This window comes from Bombus vancouverensis, chromosome 4 (genome assembly GCF_051014615.1).
Source record: "Bombus vancouverensis nearcticus chromosome 4, iyBomVanc1_principal, whole genome shotgun sequence".
Classification (NCBI taxonomy): Eukaryota; Metazoa; Arthropoda; class Insecta; order Hymenoptera; family Apidae; genus Bombus; species Bombus vancouverensis.
Genome location: NC_134914.1, coordinates 8,558,513 through 8,577,191, shown reverse-complemented (window position 1 = coordinate 8,577,191; position 18,679 = coordinate 8,558,513). Strand labels below are relative to the sequence as shown.

The following is an 18,679-nucleotide window of genomic DNA, read 5'->3' as shown; positions in this document are numbered from 1 at the left end:
CCTTCCTTTTTTATTTAAAAGTACAAAACTACATATAACGCAGACAATATACAATAATATATAAGATATAAGAAAGGTAAATTTTCTTAAATTTTTTAGTTTAACACCAGAACTACCAGTCAAATTGATTGGTTTTACAATTTTATTTTAAAATTCCTACTTCGTGTTATATCTTTTTTCCACGACAATGTAATGACTTTCGCAACGATAACTAAAAGAATAATATAATGAATTTTATTTTGTTCTTTATGTATTCAAACTGAAAATAATTTTGTACCAAGGCTACTTATACCAATACCAGTCAAAACAACTGATACTTGTCAAAGTGTAAAAGGGTCCTGCAATCTGTTTATCGAACCCCAATTATCCAGTTTCCTCGTTTCGTACAACTTCCCACGCGTTTTTAAAATTTTTACTGCGTATCATTCAATATGACGATATCAGTTATCAGGAAAATTCCGGATCGATCGCTAGATCGCTAGATGCTAACACTAGAAATACCACACCAGTTAAAACGACTGGTTCTACAATTTTATAAATTTGTCAAGTCTCGTTTAAAGATCATAGTCTCAGATGGATTAATAATACCAAAAATGTACTACATAACATGGAATTTCTTCTGTAAGAAAGTAATAAATCAATAAATATAAAAATATTCTATCATTACGTATTTTTTAAAGACCAACCATTTCGACTGGTTTTGGTAGAAATAGCATGTGTTAATTATCGCTAGTTCTAGTGTTAAGAATACCTAGATCTTCAAAAATATCGTACGTGAATTTGTGTCTGATAATAACAATTTTGGAGCTCGGGAAGCTCAACGCAGGCGAGCTAAGATAACCTGAGATCGATAAAATCAACGTGCATAAAATCAAAATGTATCATAGCTACGAACAACAAACGTGCCAGCACGTAATAAACTTTCAACAGGTATAACTAGCAACGAGAGAGCAACCATTACGAGTCTCATACATACGCTATATCCATCGTTAAATATCGCCATTAGGACATAATATAGCGGCATAATTGCACTAATAACGAACACCATTAGCTTTATTCACTCGGCTCAATGAACTAATAATATTCCCAGCTAGTAATCGGCGCGTATTTTCGTCCCGATCGACCGTCCGGCTCTGATCGAGTAATTAAGTGGTAAATGGCTGAAAGTCGAAATGTTACGCTATCTCGTCACGATATCGACGCCCGGGATTTATCGTTGCCCTTTAGCATAATTACTATCATTATTGTCCTACGTATGTGCACACGCGAGAGCTCGTCACGTGAAATACTCTCGCATGGACAGGTGAGCACGCGAGGTGTTACGTTTCTCCGATCCCTCGTGTTACGTTCAAAAACATCGATACGCGATCTTCATGGACGATCCCCGATCGATCTACGGTGTAATTAAATTTTCGGATCGATCCGCGAGATACGCCTGGTCGCTCGAGCAATCCTTGTTTAACGTCGTTCAACCAAAGATTTATTATATCCTCCAGCCATTCGAAGAAGTTGTAGTTTTCGCTTTAGTTTTCTTTCGCAGAAGTAGAAAATGACGTTCGATAGGTAGATTAGATTGTTCGATTTTTGTAGTAGCGTTTAACAACATGCATCGACTCGATTAGATGTCGATTAAACGGATAAATAGTTTTTTTTGAAAGGAATGATGCAATTTGTGTGACACGTTCGCAATCTGACCTAGGTCATTACATGATGCGTCACAGTGTTATTTATGATTTCTAATTGACCGACAACACGTGATACGAGATGAACGAGTATAATTGCCTGGAGATATTGGAAGAGGAAATCAGTGATACCAAGGCAAGGAGTAATTAACACAGCTTGTTATTAGAACTTCGTTAACTTATAATATAGAGCTCTGTAAGCTAGCAGAAGGTGCGAAAGTAATTTTTTTAATAACGAAACTAAACGTTAAATTTGAAAACTTGCGTGTCTGTATCGTATGTAAAGATCTTATATCGTCTTTTACGATCTGATCGAAGATGCAAATACGCAAAACGGGGATCTTCGATTTGCCTAAAATTTCCGTTTCCTCTTTTCGTATAGTTGATTAATTATCCGTCGAAATTCTCAAGACACGGTGATCGCAGGCAATTCGAATCGCCTGGTCGCCGTGTCACTACACGTATGACGGCCACGTATAGCCATGCGTGTTGATACGCAGATAGAAGACGAGGTGGACGTAGTAAGAGCTTTGCATGAATAATGTCCTCCGCGACGTGATCTGAACTTCTTGGAAGGGATGGACTGAACGGTGGACGGTCTCGTATAAGATCCTCTCTCTCGTTCCCCTCCGGCCGGCACCCCCTCGTCGAGACGACGAAGAAAACGACGGAGGCGAGGAGCAAGCCGGAATAAAGGCAGATCGAAGATATCGGATCGATCGGGTAGATTTGCGTTTTAATGAGGTGTGCTTGCACCGATGCTTGGTGAATCTTGAAGAGCTAAGTGTAACGGGACGAATTGAATTGATCGATTGCATCGGTGTTTAATTGAATCGGAACATGGACAGTTTCGTTTCTAGAGACGTCGTCCGGTAAATTGTGCATAATGTTGTAGTACAAGGGACGGCGCGATCCTTGTCCACTAGCCACGATTGCTCGAGTACCATCCAATCGAATGTTTCTCAGCGACCTTCGTTTCTAAAGGAATCGATGTTTTAACCAGCGAAATGGTTGCTTCTTCATTACATGGCACTCGAAAGAAATCAAGATCAAATCGTCCTTTAACCCAGGGATGAAAGCCAGAATCCCTTAGCGTCTTCTGTACAACTTTATAAAGTCACTCGTCTAGCAACTTTTTCATCTTTAAGTTAAGTTGAAATATTTTTACCGTTTAAAACGTTTGTCATCGTTTCGTACCATTTTAAGGTGAAATTATATCGTACGTACAAACATCGACGACGCAAGAAAATATTAAAAGTCTCGCAGGTATGTTTCGAGATGGCAGATAGAACGTTTTAAGGAGAACGATAATATTATTGGTACATCGATAAATTATTGTACAAGAAGAATTCCGCTTGTCTCTCATCCTTGTGCCTACGCACGACTATAAAACGATCCAATCGATATCCAACTCTCTCCATCAAACTCCATCAACGTCGACTCTAATTCTCTTACGCTACGTCTGAACTGTCCTCGAGGTGTCCTATGAAGTTTACCACAGGAACGTCGTCCGAAACGGAGCCCGACTGTCAACCATAGCATTCGGGCGACAACCGAAGCGTTCAGCTAGAGGAACAGGAACAGGATCAAGCGAACACAGAAGCGAGATCGAGTAGCCACAAGGAAGAGGCTCGACGCGCGGCGTAGGAGCCGATGAGAAGGTTGCGACTTGAGCTCTCACTTAGCAGCCGCAGTGTCACGATCGGGACGGCTACATTAGCATATCTCCACGATGCAGCGTGGTAGAGTAGAGAGAGGAAAAGACGGTGACTACCGATGGAAAGAGGAAGAAAGAATAACAGTGAAGAGGGGATGGTGGAGGGAGGGGAAAAGGCAGAAAGAGAAAAGCAAAGTGTTCATGGATGCATCGGTACGAGTGGCATGCACCTCTGGCATGGGTCGTGGCCCCGTGAAAAGAGGGCGCACACTACCATAATACAGCTTGGAAAGAAGGAACAAGAAGAAGAAACAAGACGAAGAAGAAGAAGAAGAAGCAAAGAGGACTCACTCAGGCCTCACTAGCCCTGCCTGTTACCTGTACGTCGCGTGTTTGCCTACCCGCGTCACGATCAGGATCCTATTTGCATAGCGCCGATGAAGCTGCTACCGTTGCGCTCGTTTTCCTGCCACCGCACCGGTGTACTGCCATCGTATCCTCCTTCCTTCGGGTGCCAGCTACGCGTCCAGCCAACAGCAGATGACGAGTACCCAATTGGAAGGAAGTAGACTCAACGTGTTCGCTGCTGGCTCGCGGTAATCAGGAAGAGGTCGTAGTCGATGGAAACTGAGGGCTGATTGTACGAATTGTGAGACAGAATGGAATTCTAGGTTTTTTGTACATTGTTTTAGTGAGATTTTAATGGTAGAAATTCGCTGTAACGCATATAGCGAAGTTGGAAAGATGTTGCGAATCGTAGGAGAATAGAAGGGGAAAAAGGATTTATGGGCTGAAAGTATAGTAGAACTTAATTTATTTGATGATAACGAGGAATAAACAGTTTACGCAATAGGTGTTTTCCAACTCTGCCCATTATCCACAGTCTTCTTTTTTTTTTCTTTTTTACTTTAATAATGGTTTCAGTCGACAGCAGTTCAGTTAATTAGGCATTAACTAAAATTTTATGCTAATAAATGGAGTTGTACCGTATAGCGTTCCAACATGCATACGATGCGATAAATTATAATGTAAGACCTGGCTGAAAATGGGCCACGTGCCGCGACTACGACACGCTATACGATATGTAATTTTTACACGACGACCACGTGTCTCTGCTCTTTATTCGCAATATATTTTTTAACGACCAACGAGCTTAAACAGAATCTTTGAAAACCATCAAAAATATTTGCCATATATCAAAGAGATTTGATCGATAATTTGACTTCTAAAAAATGAATCTCTGCTATTACTTCTCCGCCATTGGCTTTAAGATCTATAACAAATCATCAAATTACAATCTTATTCAAAAAAAGAACAATTTCCAAACGAATCCTTCTGAAACAAACGAAAGAAATCAAGCTCGAAGAAAAGACTCGCGAAGAAAGACCATCTAAACATTGACTAACAGGTAACAGGTGCGGTTGTTTCTAAATTCAATTAAAACCACTCAACAAAGAGAACAATGGCGTAAGTGGCAAAGAGCAGGAGAGCTTCCGAACTCCGTTTCTCACGCGGTTGTTCGTTTCTCGCATAAAGCGGGGCCGAAGGTGTACACGGGCGCGGTATCGGTTCTGAGAATGGCTTATCAGCCCGCGGATATGTTAATGGCGGCCGTGTTTGCCCCCCTTGTGCCCCCATCTGCCCTCCACCGTCGGCCACCACCACCACCACCACCACCGTCTTCTTTTCGAGATATATTACACCCTCAACGAACCCGGAGGTGGTTGGTGGCGATTGTAGTAGGTGGTTGTAGGCGAGCAAGGTGCAGCCCTCTCGATCGGCCGTTGAACGTTTGCATGCACGTGCAATTAAGAATGGTCGAAGCCGGTAACGAGAATGAAAGGCAGATAGAGGCGACTGGACGACCGTTTGCGGGTTTAATAGTTCACTTCGTGGGACATCGTTCGTGCTTGATAGAGTCATTTCGAGAGAGAATGTCCTCGACGAAGATTCAATCGCGTGTTCTGTAACCGATCGGTGATTTCAATTGTCCCGATATTAAAATGATTCAGTTTATTGAACACGAATTTATTTGCTTTTTAAAAAGTTAATAGAATTGTTAATGGTGGCTGTTTGTACGTTGATATAAGACAAAATTCACGGGAAAAATTCAAGAAAAATTACCATCTATACATACGATACCAGGAATACGTGCAGGAATAATAATATGTATTACGTAAATTGGAATCATTTGGAATAATAAACTACTTCTTTCGTTGTATCGATTATATCGTAAAAATGTCATATCTTCGGTAACAAAGATACTATTGTAGAAGCAAAGTACTGCGTTCTCTGACAATTTCGAAAGAGTCGTAAGAAAAGCTTCTTTCCCCCTGATCTTCAAAACTGAAACTGAAAAATCGGCCTCGCCGAAAGTAATTCTATAACACGAAAATTCCAGCAACTAATACAATACTTCCACAATTTCCATCAATTTCACCGCAACGAAGCTCGCGCGTAAACGCGAGACGAGCGTGTTCCGCGGACCCAGGTAGCTTGTACGCGCGTGCAATTAAGAATGCTCTCTCCCTCGCATCCTCGTGCAACGAGCAACGACGACAAGCTGAACTGGAAGAAATAGGGCCTCGAAGGCAGAAGATAGCATTAGGAAAAGGAGAGGATGCCACGAGAAGGAAGAAGGATGAAGGAGGAACGCGATGGTGCTGGCGAGAGTCGGTCCGATCCATCGATGACCGCTTATTTACAGAGAGGCAGAAGGAACACGACCGAGCTGTAGATGCGAGCCGTGGATAGGCTAGAAGTGCGCTGCAACCCTTTGCCCAATCTACCTCGGCATCTCGCCTCCTCTTACCTCGTTTCTTCTCGTCTCGCTTCTCTCGCTCGTGTACAACGAGAAAGTCCCGACGAGCCTCGCCCAAGCAGGCAATTAAAGCATCCGGGTAATTCGACGGACGATACGCGTGTCGTCTCGATTTCGAGGACAACCCACCTGGATGGTGTAGTCCGTTTTGTCCCGCCTTCCTGGCATATATCCGCGCGAAGGATCACCGGGGAAGAGAGAAACCACGGACAGAGATACGGTGATCGGAGGTGTCGATGCTTTGTCCAGACTCGTTTTACTGCTTGGCAACAGGATTTTACCGAAGTACAGGCATTTCTGCGGATTCGATGTGTATAGGGTTGAATTTTGGGATGTCGAGGATCGTGGCTTTTGCAGCTTAATGTCCGCCAAACGTTCGTTCATATTTGAAGAGCACGGGCGAAAAACGCGATAAGTGGAATCTATCGGATTATTCCTTTCTTCGATTGTTTCGTGTTAAGATACTTGATCCTGAGGATCGAAGCTGAAGCTCCTCTTGTCAGAAATGGCTGAAAAAAATGAATGGAAAATTCAGGTTTTTCAGGTAGAAGAACTTTTACGTCTGTTAATTTCGCCTCGAGATATTCTGTCGTTGAAAAAGGATGCAAGAAGGCGGAGCGAGAGAGCTTGAAAGATAAAGTAGTTAAACGACGAGGAACTTACGTAACCGTTCCATTTCCCACAACATTAACACATTAATAAAACAAACTATGAATTCCTCGGTCTCACAAGCCGTCCAGTGGAAATCTTCTCACGGTACAACTTCCTCGATCCGCAAGTCAAATCCAAGATATACATCGAAATCGACATTTTTTATTTAGTCGGATTTCAGCGTCGCAAGTCTGACAAACCTGAAACTTTCCAAATTATATCGTACAAAAAGCGTTTTCAGATCCTGCGAAAGCTTGCGCGTCGTTTCACAGGATGCCGTGGATAAGCAATAAGCCGAACAACCCCACGGTGTCGAACTTATCCCAGATTTCGATGCGAGAGTAGCCCCTTTCGCCGAGGACGCGCCTCGTCGAATGGTGGGGACCTGCAGAGGCGTGCGAAGGGTGCAGCGAGTGGGGTAGCTGGCAGAAGGATAGATAGACGAATAAAGAAAGATAGGTGAAAGGAATAGCAGGGAGAAGGGAACAGAGGGTACGCAAAGGCTGGCGTGGCGAACGACCATTAGGGAGTCGAACGGCCATAGAGACGCGTCGTTTAACGTGCGTGCCGTGCATTTTTTTTTCTTCTCGCTTTTTTCCATCGCCCACCACTTCCGACTCCGCCGAGACGACGTTCCTTCCACGTGGATCCGTCTTCACGGGCCATGGTCGTTTCTGAGGAATTTATGAACTGTCGTTGGAATTGCCTGAAAAAACGTAGGAATCTAATATTGAAATACGCGAGGATATTTATGGACGATACGTTATACTTGTTTCTATCGTTCTGTTATTTTATTTTATTTTTCCTTTTTATTAAGATCGACAAGATTGTTAGTGAGTTTTGGTTTGGCTGAAGTAGAGGAAGATTATTGTGCGGAGATATTGAATTGTTAGTTGGAATGGTATTTCTGTTTGAGAAGATTGATAGAAATTAAAGTAATGTTTCTTTATGGTTGCAGGGGAGGATGAGGAATGGAGCGACTCGGAGAAGACACCATCGGTGAGCAGCGGAGTGGAAGGCGGTGGATCGGCGGTTTCCAGCCCGATCGCGCCGGTCGTCGAGGAGGAATCGAGTTTACCGCCACCACCGAGACTGAATCCCCCTTCTTCGTCCGTTGCGATCGCGAATTCGGCCGTTGAGGATATCAGATTGAGGCTCAGCGTGCTCCCCGAAGACGCTCGGAAACGACTGGCTAGTCTTACCGAAGATATCGAGGTAAATATTAGGTTGTCCGAAAAGTATCTTTCTTTTACAGACCTGTCTTTTACAACGATGCATCTTTATACAAACATGAAACCTAATCTGTCGAACGTTGTGATCTTTATTTTGATAGAACAAAATGGATCATACGTAATTTGATAAAATAATATAAAACGGAAAATGTTGTGCATCCATTGTTTCCTTATAAAACGAAAGAAACTTTTCGGACGACCTAATATTTAACATTTGATCAATCTCGCGTAAAAATTAACAAACGATCTTACTCTCGATCGGTTCACAAATAAGATGGTAAAGTTTGTGAGTTATTTTGGGATAAATAGCGTCTCACCTCGTAAAGCTTAGATCTCGTACGTTTCCCGAGAAATATCTAAAACGAATAGAAGGCTACAATTTTGCTTGCTTAATAAAAATTACCCCGTTCGTCTTGTAAAATTACTCACTCGGTAACTTCGTTTACAAAATATGTAAATATTTGTCGCACAGGTTGCAAGAAGCTTAAGAGATCGACATGTCACCCCGAGATCCAATCGGACGCGAGAATCGAGTCCGAAAGACACGGACGAAGAGTCCAATCTGGTCATGGTCAAAGAAGAGGATTGTCAGCCGAGATCGTCGTCCTCTTCGTCGTCCTCGACAAGAAGACGGGAATCCATGTGCAGGCGAGACTCGGAGGACTCGTCGAGACGATCGAATACGGACGATCCACCGACCGAGAAAAAGTTGAAACTCGACGATGAAGCTGCACCAAGACTGAGACTCAATCCTAGTCTGGCGACGGATCCTGCTCTTCGGCCCGCCGCCGTAGTCGCGCTCACCGTCAAACCGGAAAATACCTCGCCACCGAATCCTGTGCCACCCCTTCCGGCTGGACTTCAAAATGGTAATATTAATTAATAAAACAATCTGCTGTAACACTGGTCTGTGTATTATTTCTATTATATCAAACCTGCTCATATTTCTCAACTGAACTGTTCAAAATAATGGAAGAATCGCTTCAGAATTAATTCCATGATACCACGAGTGTCTTTCTATTTGGTCTTGAGATTAAACGTGTGTTTTTCTGCTCTCTTCGTAAGTTTTAAACTATTGCCTGTCGTAATGTTAAAATACCAAAGGTATTAAAATGAGAAAGATACTAAGATTTCTTCTCGATAGCTATACCTCTAGTTCTTTACAAAACACCGTTAATGTATCAGCTATTTTTGAAATACACAGAACTACAGACAGAATATGCAACTCACTCGAAGAAACTAACATTGCAGCAATCGCCTCAGGTCGTTTGTTCGTACTTCCAACCGATGGCAAGGAGACGATCACTGTGGAGCCAGCCAGGCCAGCACCTCTCTTCTGTCCTCCATGCGGCATCCGTTTTAGCTCAGCGAGCACCCTCGAAGCGCATCGCACTTTCTACTGCGCTCATCGTCCCCGGCTCGAGGAAGACACCGCCAACGAAGAGGACGAGGAAAAGTCCAACAAATTCGAAGTGAGAAAAGCGTATGCCTGCCCTCACTGCTCGTACAGCGCGGACAAGAAGGTCTCGTTAAACAGACACATGAGAATGCATGCTGCATCTCCTGCACCACCCACGATACCAACCGCTCCGACCACAGCTACTACTCCAGGAAGTGGCGCGGCAAATGCCTCGAATGGCTCCTTGAACGAAGAGGCGGAGAGATATTGCAGAAACTGCGATATTCGATTCAGCTCCCTGAAGACTTATAGAGCGCACAAGACGCATTATTGTAGTACCAGGCACGTGGTCAAAGATACGCCACCAGCAGCTACGGTAGCTTCCTCGTCGGTGAAAGCTTCGCCACCGACGAGCGCGAGTCCCGGTGAATCGCCGCCTCCGCAACCTTGTCTGGCGCTACCTACAAATCCTATTTTGATTGTACCGTACTCTTTGTTCCGAGGTGCTAGTGTCCTGGCAGCACCCACTTTGCCCGCGCCTGATACTGCGTGCTTTCTTCTTCCGAATGGTACGTGTTTTAATAACAGTTTATTTAGATCTTCCAAATTACTTGTATGCTTGCGATTAAAATTTAAGAAACTGTTGTATTCGTTAAAATAAGCAGAGAAGTTTGAATTGTATCATGGTAGAAGAACTCCATTTATTGGAAATCTTAATGAAATTAAATTCGCGCCTTATGAATACATATACGAGTTAAAATTACGAATCTCATACCCACGAAAATGCAAAAAGGAATTCCAAGAATTAAACTGACAAGTCTCACTCTTCTGTAGGTCATCTTCAACCGATGACAAGAGGTCTGGCTACCACAGCGCAGAACACCGTGGTCGAACCTTCACCGGTTCTCCGAGCAGCGAACAAACCAACGACACCAGCGTCCGTCGTGGCATCGTCGACGTCGCCATCAGGTTCAGCGCCACTCGATTTGAGCGTTAGAAAGTCACCAGCTCATCAAGATGAAAAAGAGAACAGGGTATCGCCGGCACCCTCTTCTCTACCTCCACCACCTGGTAGTCCTAGGTCAAGAGGAAGCGGAAGTCCTAGAGCAAGGTCCATTGGTTCTGCTCCTACGGCTACTGGAACCGTTGCACCTCCTCCGCCGACGGAACTCGCTCTCAGACTGGCTGAACTTCCACCACCCCCTGTTCCTGGGGTTCTTGTGAAGCAAGGTGTCTCGAGGTAAGATACTCTGACGTTTTCGTAACACAATGTGACAATTTGTTTCATGTAGTTAATGAAAATAAAATAGACGAAACTAAAATAGATTAAGATTAAAATACTAAAACAACGAAAGAACGATAAATTCTTTTTCTCTCGATTGTATAATAAATAATAATTGAAATGTTTCAGTATTTTAATCTTAAATTGATCAGTCAAAAAACTGATAAGTAATTCGGCTTATTGTATATAACCGATACGTAAAAGGATCCAGGTGATCCGGAAATTATAGAAAACTGTTCGATTTTCAGATGCAAAGAATGTAATATCGTGTTCTGTCGGCATGAGAACTTCGTCGCACATAAAAAGCATTATTGTCAGGCAAGAGAGACAACGGTCAGCAATAGTCCTCCACCACCTGGAACACCCTCGCCTCCTTTGGTGCAATTAATCTGTGCCGCGTGTGGTATCAAGTTCGCATCTATGGATAATCTGGTAGCTCATCAAGCGTTTTACTGTCCCAAAAGGCCAGAACCTCAGGAACATCATTCGCGATGCTCCAAGTGCAAAGTTAGTATCGTTACTAATAAAAAATTAGTAGTTTAAAGAATATAATTTAAAGAATATCCATTAATACTATATTTTTAATAATATTATATACTTCTCTAAAGACTGAAAATTTAATATCCTTTTTTCAGACTATAATTGAACCTGGAGGCACCCATACCTGTAGCAGCGGACCGACTGGAGGTTGGAGATGTCCCGTTTGTGGTGCGGTTAGTCCAACAGCCGGAGCAGCTCAGCGTCACATGGATGCTCATCAGGGTGTCAAGGCTTTCAGGTGTACGATCTGTCGTTACAAAGGAAATACGTTACGGGGAATGAGAACGCACATCAAAATGCATTTTGAGAAACGTGGAACCGATCTACAGGTACAAAATTTTACAACTGTGCAGCTCATAATAAAAGCTTCTTACTGTTGTCGAATTTGTTCACTTTTCAGATAATCAACGTTATGAAAATATAATCCATACCCTGATTTATCGATGTCCTTATGACTCGAACGATCTCTCCATATTGTACAAAAACAATCTTCATCTGGTAAATCCTTTGATGAGCTTATATTTGTTCATTTGTCATTTATAGGAAGAAAATTACATAACGTGCGTACTCGACGACGAAACGGTTCTGCCGACTCCAGAACCGGCTCCAGCTACGACTCCTGAAGAAATCCCTGGCGATGTGCAAGTAAATGGGAAAACCGAAGTTCGGAAGAGTCCTCAGCCACCTCCACCGCCACCACCGCCACCACCGACGGTAACCAACAAGGTGAAGCAAGAACGCGAGGACACTCCACCTCCCGAAGAAAGTTTGGATCCCAACAAAAGCGGTCCGCGTTACTGCAGGTCGTGCGACATCAGCTTCAATTACTTGAGCACGTTCATTGCTCACAAGAAGTTCTACTGCTCGAGTCATGCCGGCGAGGCGAGCAACAACAACAATAATAATAATAATAATAATTCGAGCAGTCATGCGACGACGCCTCCCAGCAACAGGACCGAGGCGTCGGTACTTTAAAAAGACTCTCGACAACCGATGGGACTGTTAATTGTTGCCAGTTTATATATATAATATAATTGCCGACTATCCGATTTAGTTGTGTGATTTCTGTTAATCCAGGGAATTGTTTGTACTTATAAATTCAGTTATCTGACGTGTACATATACGCGGTGCGTGAACGATCGTGAAGGAGAAGCTACGTTAAACGTAAGCTAGGATGTTAGTAGAAGTAAGAGGAAAGTTAGGCGATCGTGACGGTGTTTGCTGGTTCGCTTTGGATCAATTAGGCAAAGATAAGATTGGATATTAGTGGGGAAAGTAAAATAGGATATACCAAAGTGAAACTGTGAAATGGATGTGTGTCCACGTATAAAAGGGATCGTGGTTGCAATTAGGTTCACAGTGCAGCTGATTTCGTACGTCACGATCGACCGATACGAAAGGTGTGCAATCTCATGACTCTTCAATAATCTCGTAGTTGTAACTGATAATCGAAACATACCTAAGGAATTACGGAAAAGTAAACGATGAGTGTAAAATGTTGTACAGTAGCCAAGTAGAGTATTACGGTACGATATAGTAATAATCCTAAATGATACCAATTTCCAGCTTGTGAAAACGCTAAGTTGCAATATGACATTTAATATATTATATATAAATATATATATATATATAAAAGATGATTTCATTGTCCATAAATCGCGCTCATATTCTCGGTGAGTAAATACGTTGATAACTGTATCCAGACTGCCATAAGAAAGAAAGATCGGTGTCGTTTCCTATCATTTTGCCAACAGTCCCGAACGTATAACAAGCGAGAGAGTAAAAATAAATTAATGGCCCCTAGTATTTCTCTTCGAATTTCGGATACGGTATAATTGGATCCTTACCAACGCATTTGCTTCATTACATTGCAATCAAAAAAAGAAATAAAGCATTGCCTGTACTTGTATACAAGTAATGGATTCGTTGCGAGCGCGTAAATGTAAAAATTAGAATTAAGGCCAGTGTTACACGTATACGCAGCGTACTATTCATATCACATAACGAGTTCGTTAAAGGCATGAGTTTCTTCGCGTGTGAACGTTCGATGATGAGAGAAAGAATGAGAGAAAGAGAGAGCGAAAAGAAAAAATAAATATGCGAATGTTGTAATCCGAACGTTGTCCAACATTGAACGTTGGAGCAACGTATCCGAAAAATCTCAGTTATACAAAAATTGTTTTCATATTTCGGCGAATAGTATAGTCAGATAAAACGCGAATGTTCGCAAATACTTTTATAAAAGTAATTGTTATGTTATTTACAGGCCTCCTGCTAATTACTGTCTAAAGAAAAGCAAGATTCACAATATTCCATTATGAAATAAATACGAAAGATTTAATAACACATAACGGAGAACCTACTTTATTGCTGAACATTTGTAAATCACTATCTGGTACTTCCACACAACAATTTGTTATACATTATAAATTTGGTATATTATTATATGCCATATCGTCGAAAACGGTTCTTTTTCTAAACACCTATACACACACCTTCCTTTGTCACTTCGACGTCTAGGTTTACTTTTTATTGTTTTTATTTTGATAGATAAATTTTACACATAAAATATATCTATATAAATATGTAATAAATATATAGACATAAATAAAATACTAAGATCCTTATAACCCTTACTTGTATGTAGTGGGAAAAACACATAAGACTTATATTTGAAAAATAATTTTAGTTAAGAAACAAAAAGACATTTCGATTTCATTAACTGAATTTATTTTATATATTGGGAAATGTATTATGTTAACATCACTGATCACCAATTATTATTTCCTTTCAGTATAAAAAGATCTATATGTAATTAAATAACTATTCGGAATCTACTTCATTATTATTATGCTCATCTGAATCTTCAGACACACATATACTAAAATCATCATGATCATCATCAGTGTTGTCGTCATCATCGGTGTTGCCTTCCTCTAACTCTTTCAACATCCTTGCTTTATATCTTGCATACTTGTAACCAAAATTTTCTACAATAGTTTCATCAATAGCATAAACAAAATCATCTTCTTCAGATAAATCAGATTCCTCCTCTATTCTTATGTTCATAACAGCCTCTCTGATGTCATCTTCATCAATTGATCCTTCAGAATAACTAGAGTCAGGATAATCATTTCTCCAATTTGACTCTGAATTAGAATCCTCTGAGTCGCATTCAGATTCAGGATAACCATAATCTCTATAACTATCATAAACAAGTTCTTGTTCGAATGCATGTACAGATACTTCATCATCTAGGAACATATCGTTCTCAGATTGAACATAATATAAATCATATACATAATTATCATCCTGTAAAACATTATTTATATTATGTAAGTAATTATGGATTGAAATAACAAAAAAATATTTAAAAAATATTGTTTACTTTTCCTATAGAATCCCTTCTTGCTATGGATTTTGAATCCTCCACATCTATTACTACTGTAGGAACCTTTTTTTCGGAGTTTTCACCACTAGAATTATCCAATGATCGGAAATAATTAACTACTTTGTAACGATTTTCTGCTGAAGCCTGTTTTGTTGCTTCTCTTATTTTACTTAGAATCTGTTTCGTATCTATAGGATGTTGTTTGAAATTAGCTCGTAATTCATCTTTCCCATAACCTTGAATTAAATGTTCCACATTCTCATCCTGTCATAATAAAATAAATATTGACTTAATCTTAGTATAACGTTCAGTTAACTAAAAATATTTCACTTTTTAACACAAACCTGCTCTTTTACAGTTCCGGCAAATTTAGCAAGTGTGGTTATAGAGTCTGATAGTACATCTTCGGTATCTTCGTCTTCCGCAATTTTTTGTCGTTTACATGAAATTACCAAAGCATTTAATGGTTCATCATAATAACTACGTTTCACGCGTAATATTGCTGCCATTCTTATATATGTCCTTTTTACAAAAAGCTACTCTAAGAAAATATTCACACACGCACTTTCAGTATGCGTCCTATTCTAATCCATTTGACCGATCTTTAGATTCATGCTACAAGCGCGCTACAAGCAAGCTACAAGCAACTTGTCCTATTTTGAGGTTAGAATCGTTTTCAGTAGTCGACATATCGATTATCATTCGCTGGCCTGGTCAGCAACAACGCTGGCAGGGCGTAGAAATTCTCGGTATGTTTTCAACTTGGAAATTGTTCATTTTCTTCATATTAAACGATTCATGAAAGTCTGATCGTTGATTTCGCTTAAAATGAAGCGTTAATATTATTGCAAAACATGGCGCAATCTATTTTCGACGCTTTAACAGGTAAAATTTCTCTATCATAGAAATAGGTGGGGTTAACCAACAAGTATCTTATTTATCTTTCTCTTTAAAAGAAAATTTAAATAGTGTTTTAAAAATTTATGATAATTATTTTTTCTGCTTTATAGGTGTATCATTGGACAGTCCTTCTGTGCAATCGTTATTGGAGTCTCAGACTCTAATAACTGAAGTTGAAGAATCAGGTGGGTTTTTGATGAAGTAACTCTGATAACCTATTAATTGAAATTGTTATATCATAGAAGCTTCTATGAGATAAATTTATAATGGATATTTTTATGCTTTGTATTTAGCAATCGATCAAGATGAGGAAGATATATTTCAATGTGGAAAATGCAAAAGTCAATTTACATCATTACACATGTTTGTGCTGCACAAAAGGACACATCAAAAAACACAAGAGCAAACAGTAGATTTGAGTCAGTTTTTGGTGAATGATGAAACTCAGACTGTTCACACAGAAGACAATAGCGAAGATGTATCACAATTTCATCCACAAGAAACATTTGTTCAAACTGATCAACTTAGTGAACCAATTATACTTGAAGAATCTGATATGCTATTTAGGTAAATATATACATATATACATACATATGATTGAATGTGTTTAATGTATGTGAAAAGGTATTTTTTTCTCAATGAATGATGTATCGTTTATTTACTATAGTATGGATCAAGAAGGTGCTAATTACTTTACAACAGATTCCACATTTAGTGTTCCAATTATATTAAGTTCAGAAGGTTTGGATACTTTTGCAAACTCTACTATTCCAGGGGATAACGATCCCATAAAAGATGATTCAAACGAAGTACCTCAAGTTCTCCAAAGTGATATTTCTCAAGAACAAAACATTAACAATACACATAAAGTCGACGTACCAATGACTGAAAATTCAATAACAGAATCTGAAACTACCACTACTCAAACACAAAACTTAAAAGTATGTACTTTAATGAGATGATAAATTGTGATTATCAATAATGTCTTTATTTAAAGTTGCATATTTATCAATAAAAATTTTCTATTGCAGTATAAGTGTGGTTATTGCAGCAAACAATTTTCAAAAAAATTTTATTGGCAACAACATGAACGTTCTCATACAGGGGAAAAACCATATCAGTGTGTTGTATGTGGGCGTGCATTCGCACAGAAATCAAACGTTAAAAAACATATGTCGTCACATAAAGTATGGCCAGGAACCGCTATACACTCCTTACCCCCAGAGGTATTTTAAACATTTTTGCACAAGCTTATAATTTTTTTTCGTTTTTTAATAGTTCATGATCATTGCTAGGCACCACCAGATGGAAGCATAGATCGCACCTATCATTGTCAGTTTTGCAAAGAAATATTTGATTCGTACAAAGCTCTAAAGGGCCATCTTATAGTCTCTCACTTAGCACTGAAAGTGTACAAATGTGTGCAAAGTAGTTGTAGTATGATGTTTGCTGAACTCGAAGATTTCTTAGAACATACTCGCAGTCATAAGAGATCGGAATATCGTTGTCATGTATGCGGTGAAGTGTTTAATACTCTGTCTGATCTTGGGCTTCATCAATACGCTCACTCCGTCCAAAAACAAAAAACAACAGAGAAATATTACTGTTGCTCTGTTTGTAAATCCTCCTTCTCTAATTTGGAGGCTTTGCAACATCATACAGAAACCACAACGCATGACTATGCTTGTCTACATTGTGGAAAGAGTTTCTTGATCGAACGATTTTTGCGGCGTCATTTAAAAACACACGCCTCATCTGCGCGATTTGCATGCGAGGATTGCGGAAAGGCCTTTAAAACTGAGCAATACTTAGCCAATCATAAGTTAATACATAGCGAGGAAACACCGTTTCTATGTCCAGTGAGTGATTCTATAGCCGATTAAAAAATTTGTAAATTGTTTTAAATTTCATATATACATATTCGTTTATTATAGCATTGCCCAGCTAGATTTAAGAGAAAAGATCGTTTGGGTCGTCATATGCTGATTCATGATCTAACAAAGAGATTAAAGTGTCCCTTCAGAACTTACTTAGGTTGTATGAGTGAATTTTCACGACCTGATAAATTAAAGCGTCACTTACTGACGCACAGCAATATCAAAAGATTTAGTTGTAGTCATTGTAATCGTAATTTCCATCGGGCACAAGCTCTTAAACATCACGAAATGAATAAACATAGTTTAAAATGTGAAATTTGTTCACACGTAAGTGTTATATTCGATTAGATAAGTCGGAAATTCATAACACATGTAGAATACTTATGTTTAAAAATTCTTTTATAGGCATTCAAAACTAAAGAACAATTGCTAACTCATAACTGCGATCAGTCGAACGAGACTAAGAAGCACATGAGTTCACAGTTACCTAAGAAAGCTTCTGGTTCATTTAAACCAAGGAAACCTACTCCAAAGAGACAAACATCATCAAAGACTGCAATTGGGCTTGCTGATAAGGAAAAAGTAGAGAAATTTAAGGCTGATGAAATACAAAGAAAAGTAATTACATAACTATACAATTTGAAAAACTAACACTTATTGTTATTTATTACTTATTATTATACAGTAACTTATACTATTATATATTTATTCCTATTTCAGATCACCTCTGAAATGTTAAAGTCTAATGATTATAAAGACGATGTCTGTACCAAAAAGATAGAGAACATTTCTGTATCAAAAGAGATCGGTTCAACAATCGAAGCTCTTATTAAATCTGATGCAACGGACAATGAAATCAAACGCAACACTGATACATATTTGGTACAACAGACAGGCGAATAGAGTTTTTAAATATATTTTTTAATTGTATTTAAATATTATAATATAGTCTAGACTGTAGATAAGTTGTCATACTACGTGCAATGGGATCATTGGCAAACTGCAAATTGCATTTTATAATAGTATATATAATATTTTGTAGTTTACATATCTGTGATAATTGTATTATAAAATATATTAATATAAATAACTTATATCTATCTATCTCAAATATTTTTAATGTCGCCTTCCTTAGGCCATTTGGAATTTATGGATGTATTAAAGAAAAAAATGTTTGTGTCAGTGAGTGTATTTCATTCTACTCAATTCCCCTTTAGCGTACTAATAGAATTCCATTCTTCGTTCTT

The 18,679-nt window shown here is 39.6% G+C and overlaps 3 protein-coding genes across 6 annotated transcripts in view; 2 read left to right on the top strand and 1 right to left on the bottom strand.

The window, feature by feature from the left end:
- The window catches only part of ush (Zinc finger protein ush), a 202,015-nt gene extending 188,179 nt beyond the window's left edge, over positions 1–13,836 (top strand). For 2 of the 4 annotated variants that reach the window (XM_076617984.1, XM_076617983.1), the window contains exons 2-8: positions 7,770–8,026; positions 8,516–8,912; positions 9,280–10,011; positions 10,277–10,682; positions 10,973–11,231; positions 11,360–11,593; positions 11,808–13,836. In XM_076617984.1, coding sequence (XP_076474099.1) covers positions 7,770–8,026; positions 8,516–8,912; positions 9,280–10,011; positions 10,277–10,682; positions 10,973–11,231; positions 11,360–11,593; positions 11,808–12,239 — 2,717 coding nt within the window. In that variant the 3' untranslated portion in view covers positions 12,240–13,836. The remainder of the gene's footprint in view (positions 1–7,769; positions 8,027–8,515; positions 8,913–9,279; positions 10,012–10,276; positions 10,683–10,972; positions 11,232–11,359; positions 11,594–11,807) is intronic. The other 2 variants (XM_033334330.2, XM_033334329.2) reach the window with 2 other exon arrangements.
- Positions 13,837–13,971: 135 nt separating this feature from the next.
- Positions 13,972–15,314, bottom strand: fs(2)ltoPP43 (female sterile (2) ltoPP43). The gene is made up of 3 exons (XM_033334336.2): positions 15,000–15,314; positions 14,653–14,919; positions 13,972–14,576 (listed from the first exon to the last, which is right to left on the bottom strand). The coding sequence occupies exons 1-3, from the start codon at positions 15,162–15,164 to the stop codon at positions 14,088–14,090; spliced, it is 921 nt and encodes a 306-aa protein (XP_033190227.1). The 5' UTR covers positions 15,165–15,314; the 3' UTR covers positions 13,972–14,087.
- A 39-nt stretch (positions 15,315–15,353) lies between these two features.
- LOC117156881 (uncharacterized) lies at positions 15,354–18,614 on the top strand. Its single transcript, XM_033334332.2, has 9 exons — positions 15,354–15,540; positions 15,666–15,740; positions 15,849–16,122; positions 16,223–16,496; positions 16,587–16,781; positions 16,851–17,414; positions 17,490–17,759; positions 17,838–18,050; positions 18,153–18,614. The coding sequence occupies exons 1-9, from the start codon at positions 15,510–15,512 to the stop codon at positions 18,333–18,335; spliced, it is 2,079 nt and encodes a 692-aa protein (XP_033190223.1). The 5' UTR covers positions 15,354–15,509; the 3' UTR covers positions 18,336–18,614.
- The last annotated feature ends 65 nt before the right edge of the window (positions 18,615–18,679 follow it).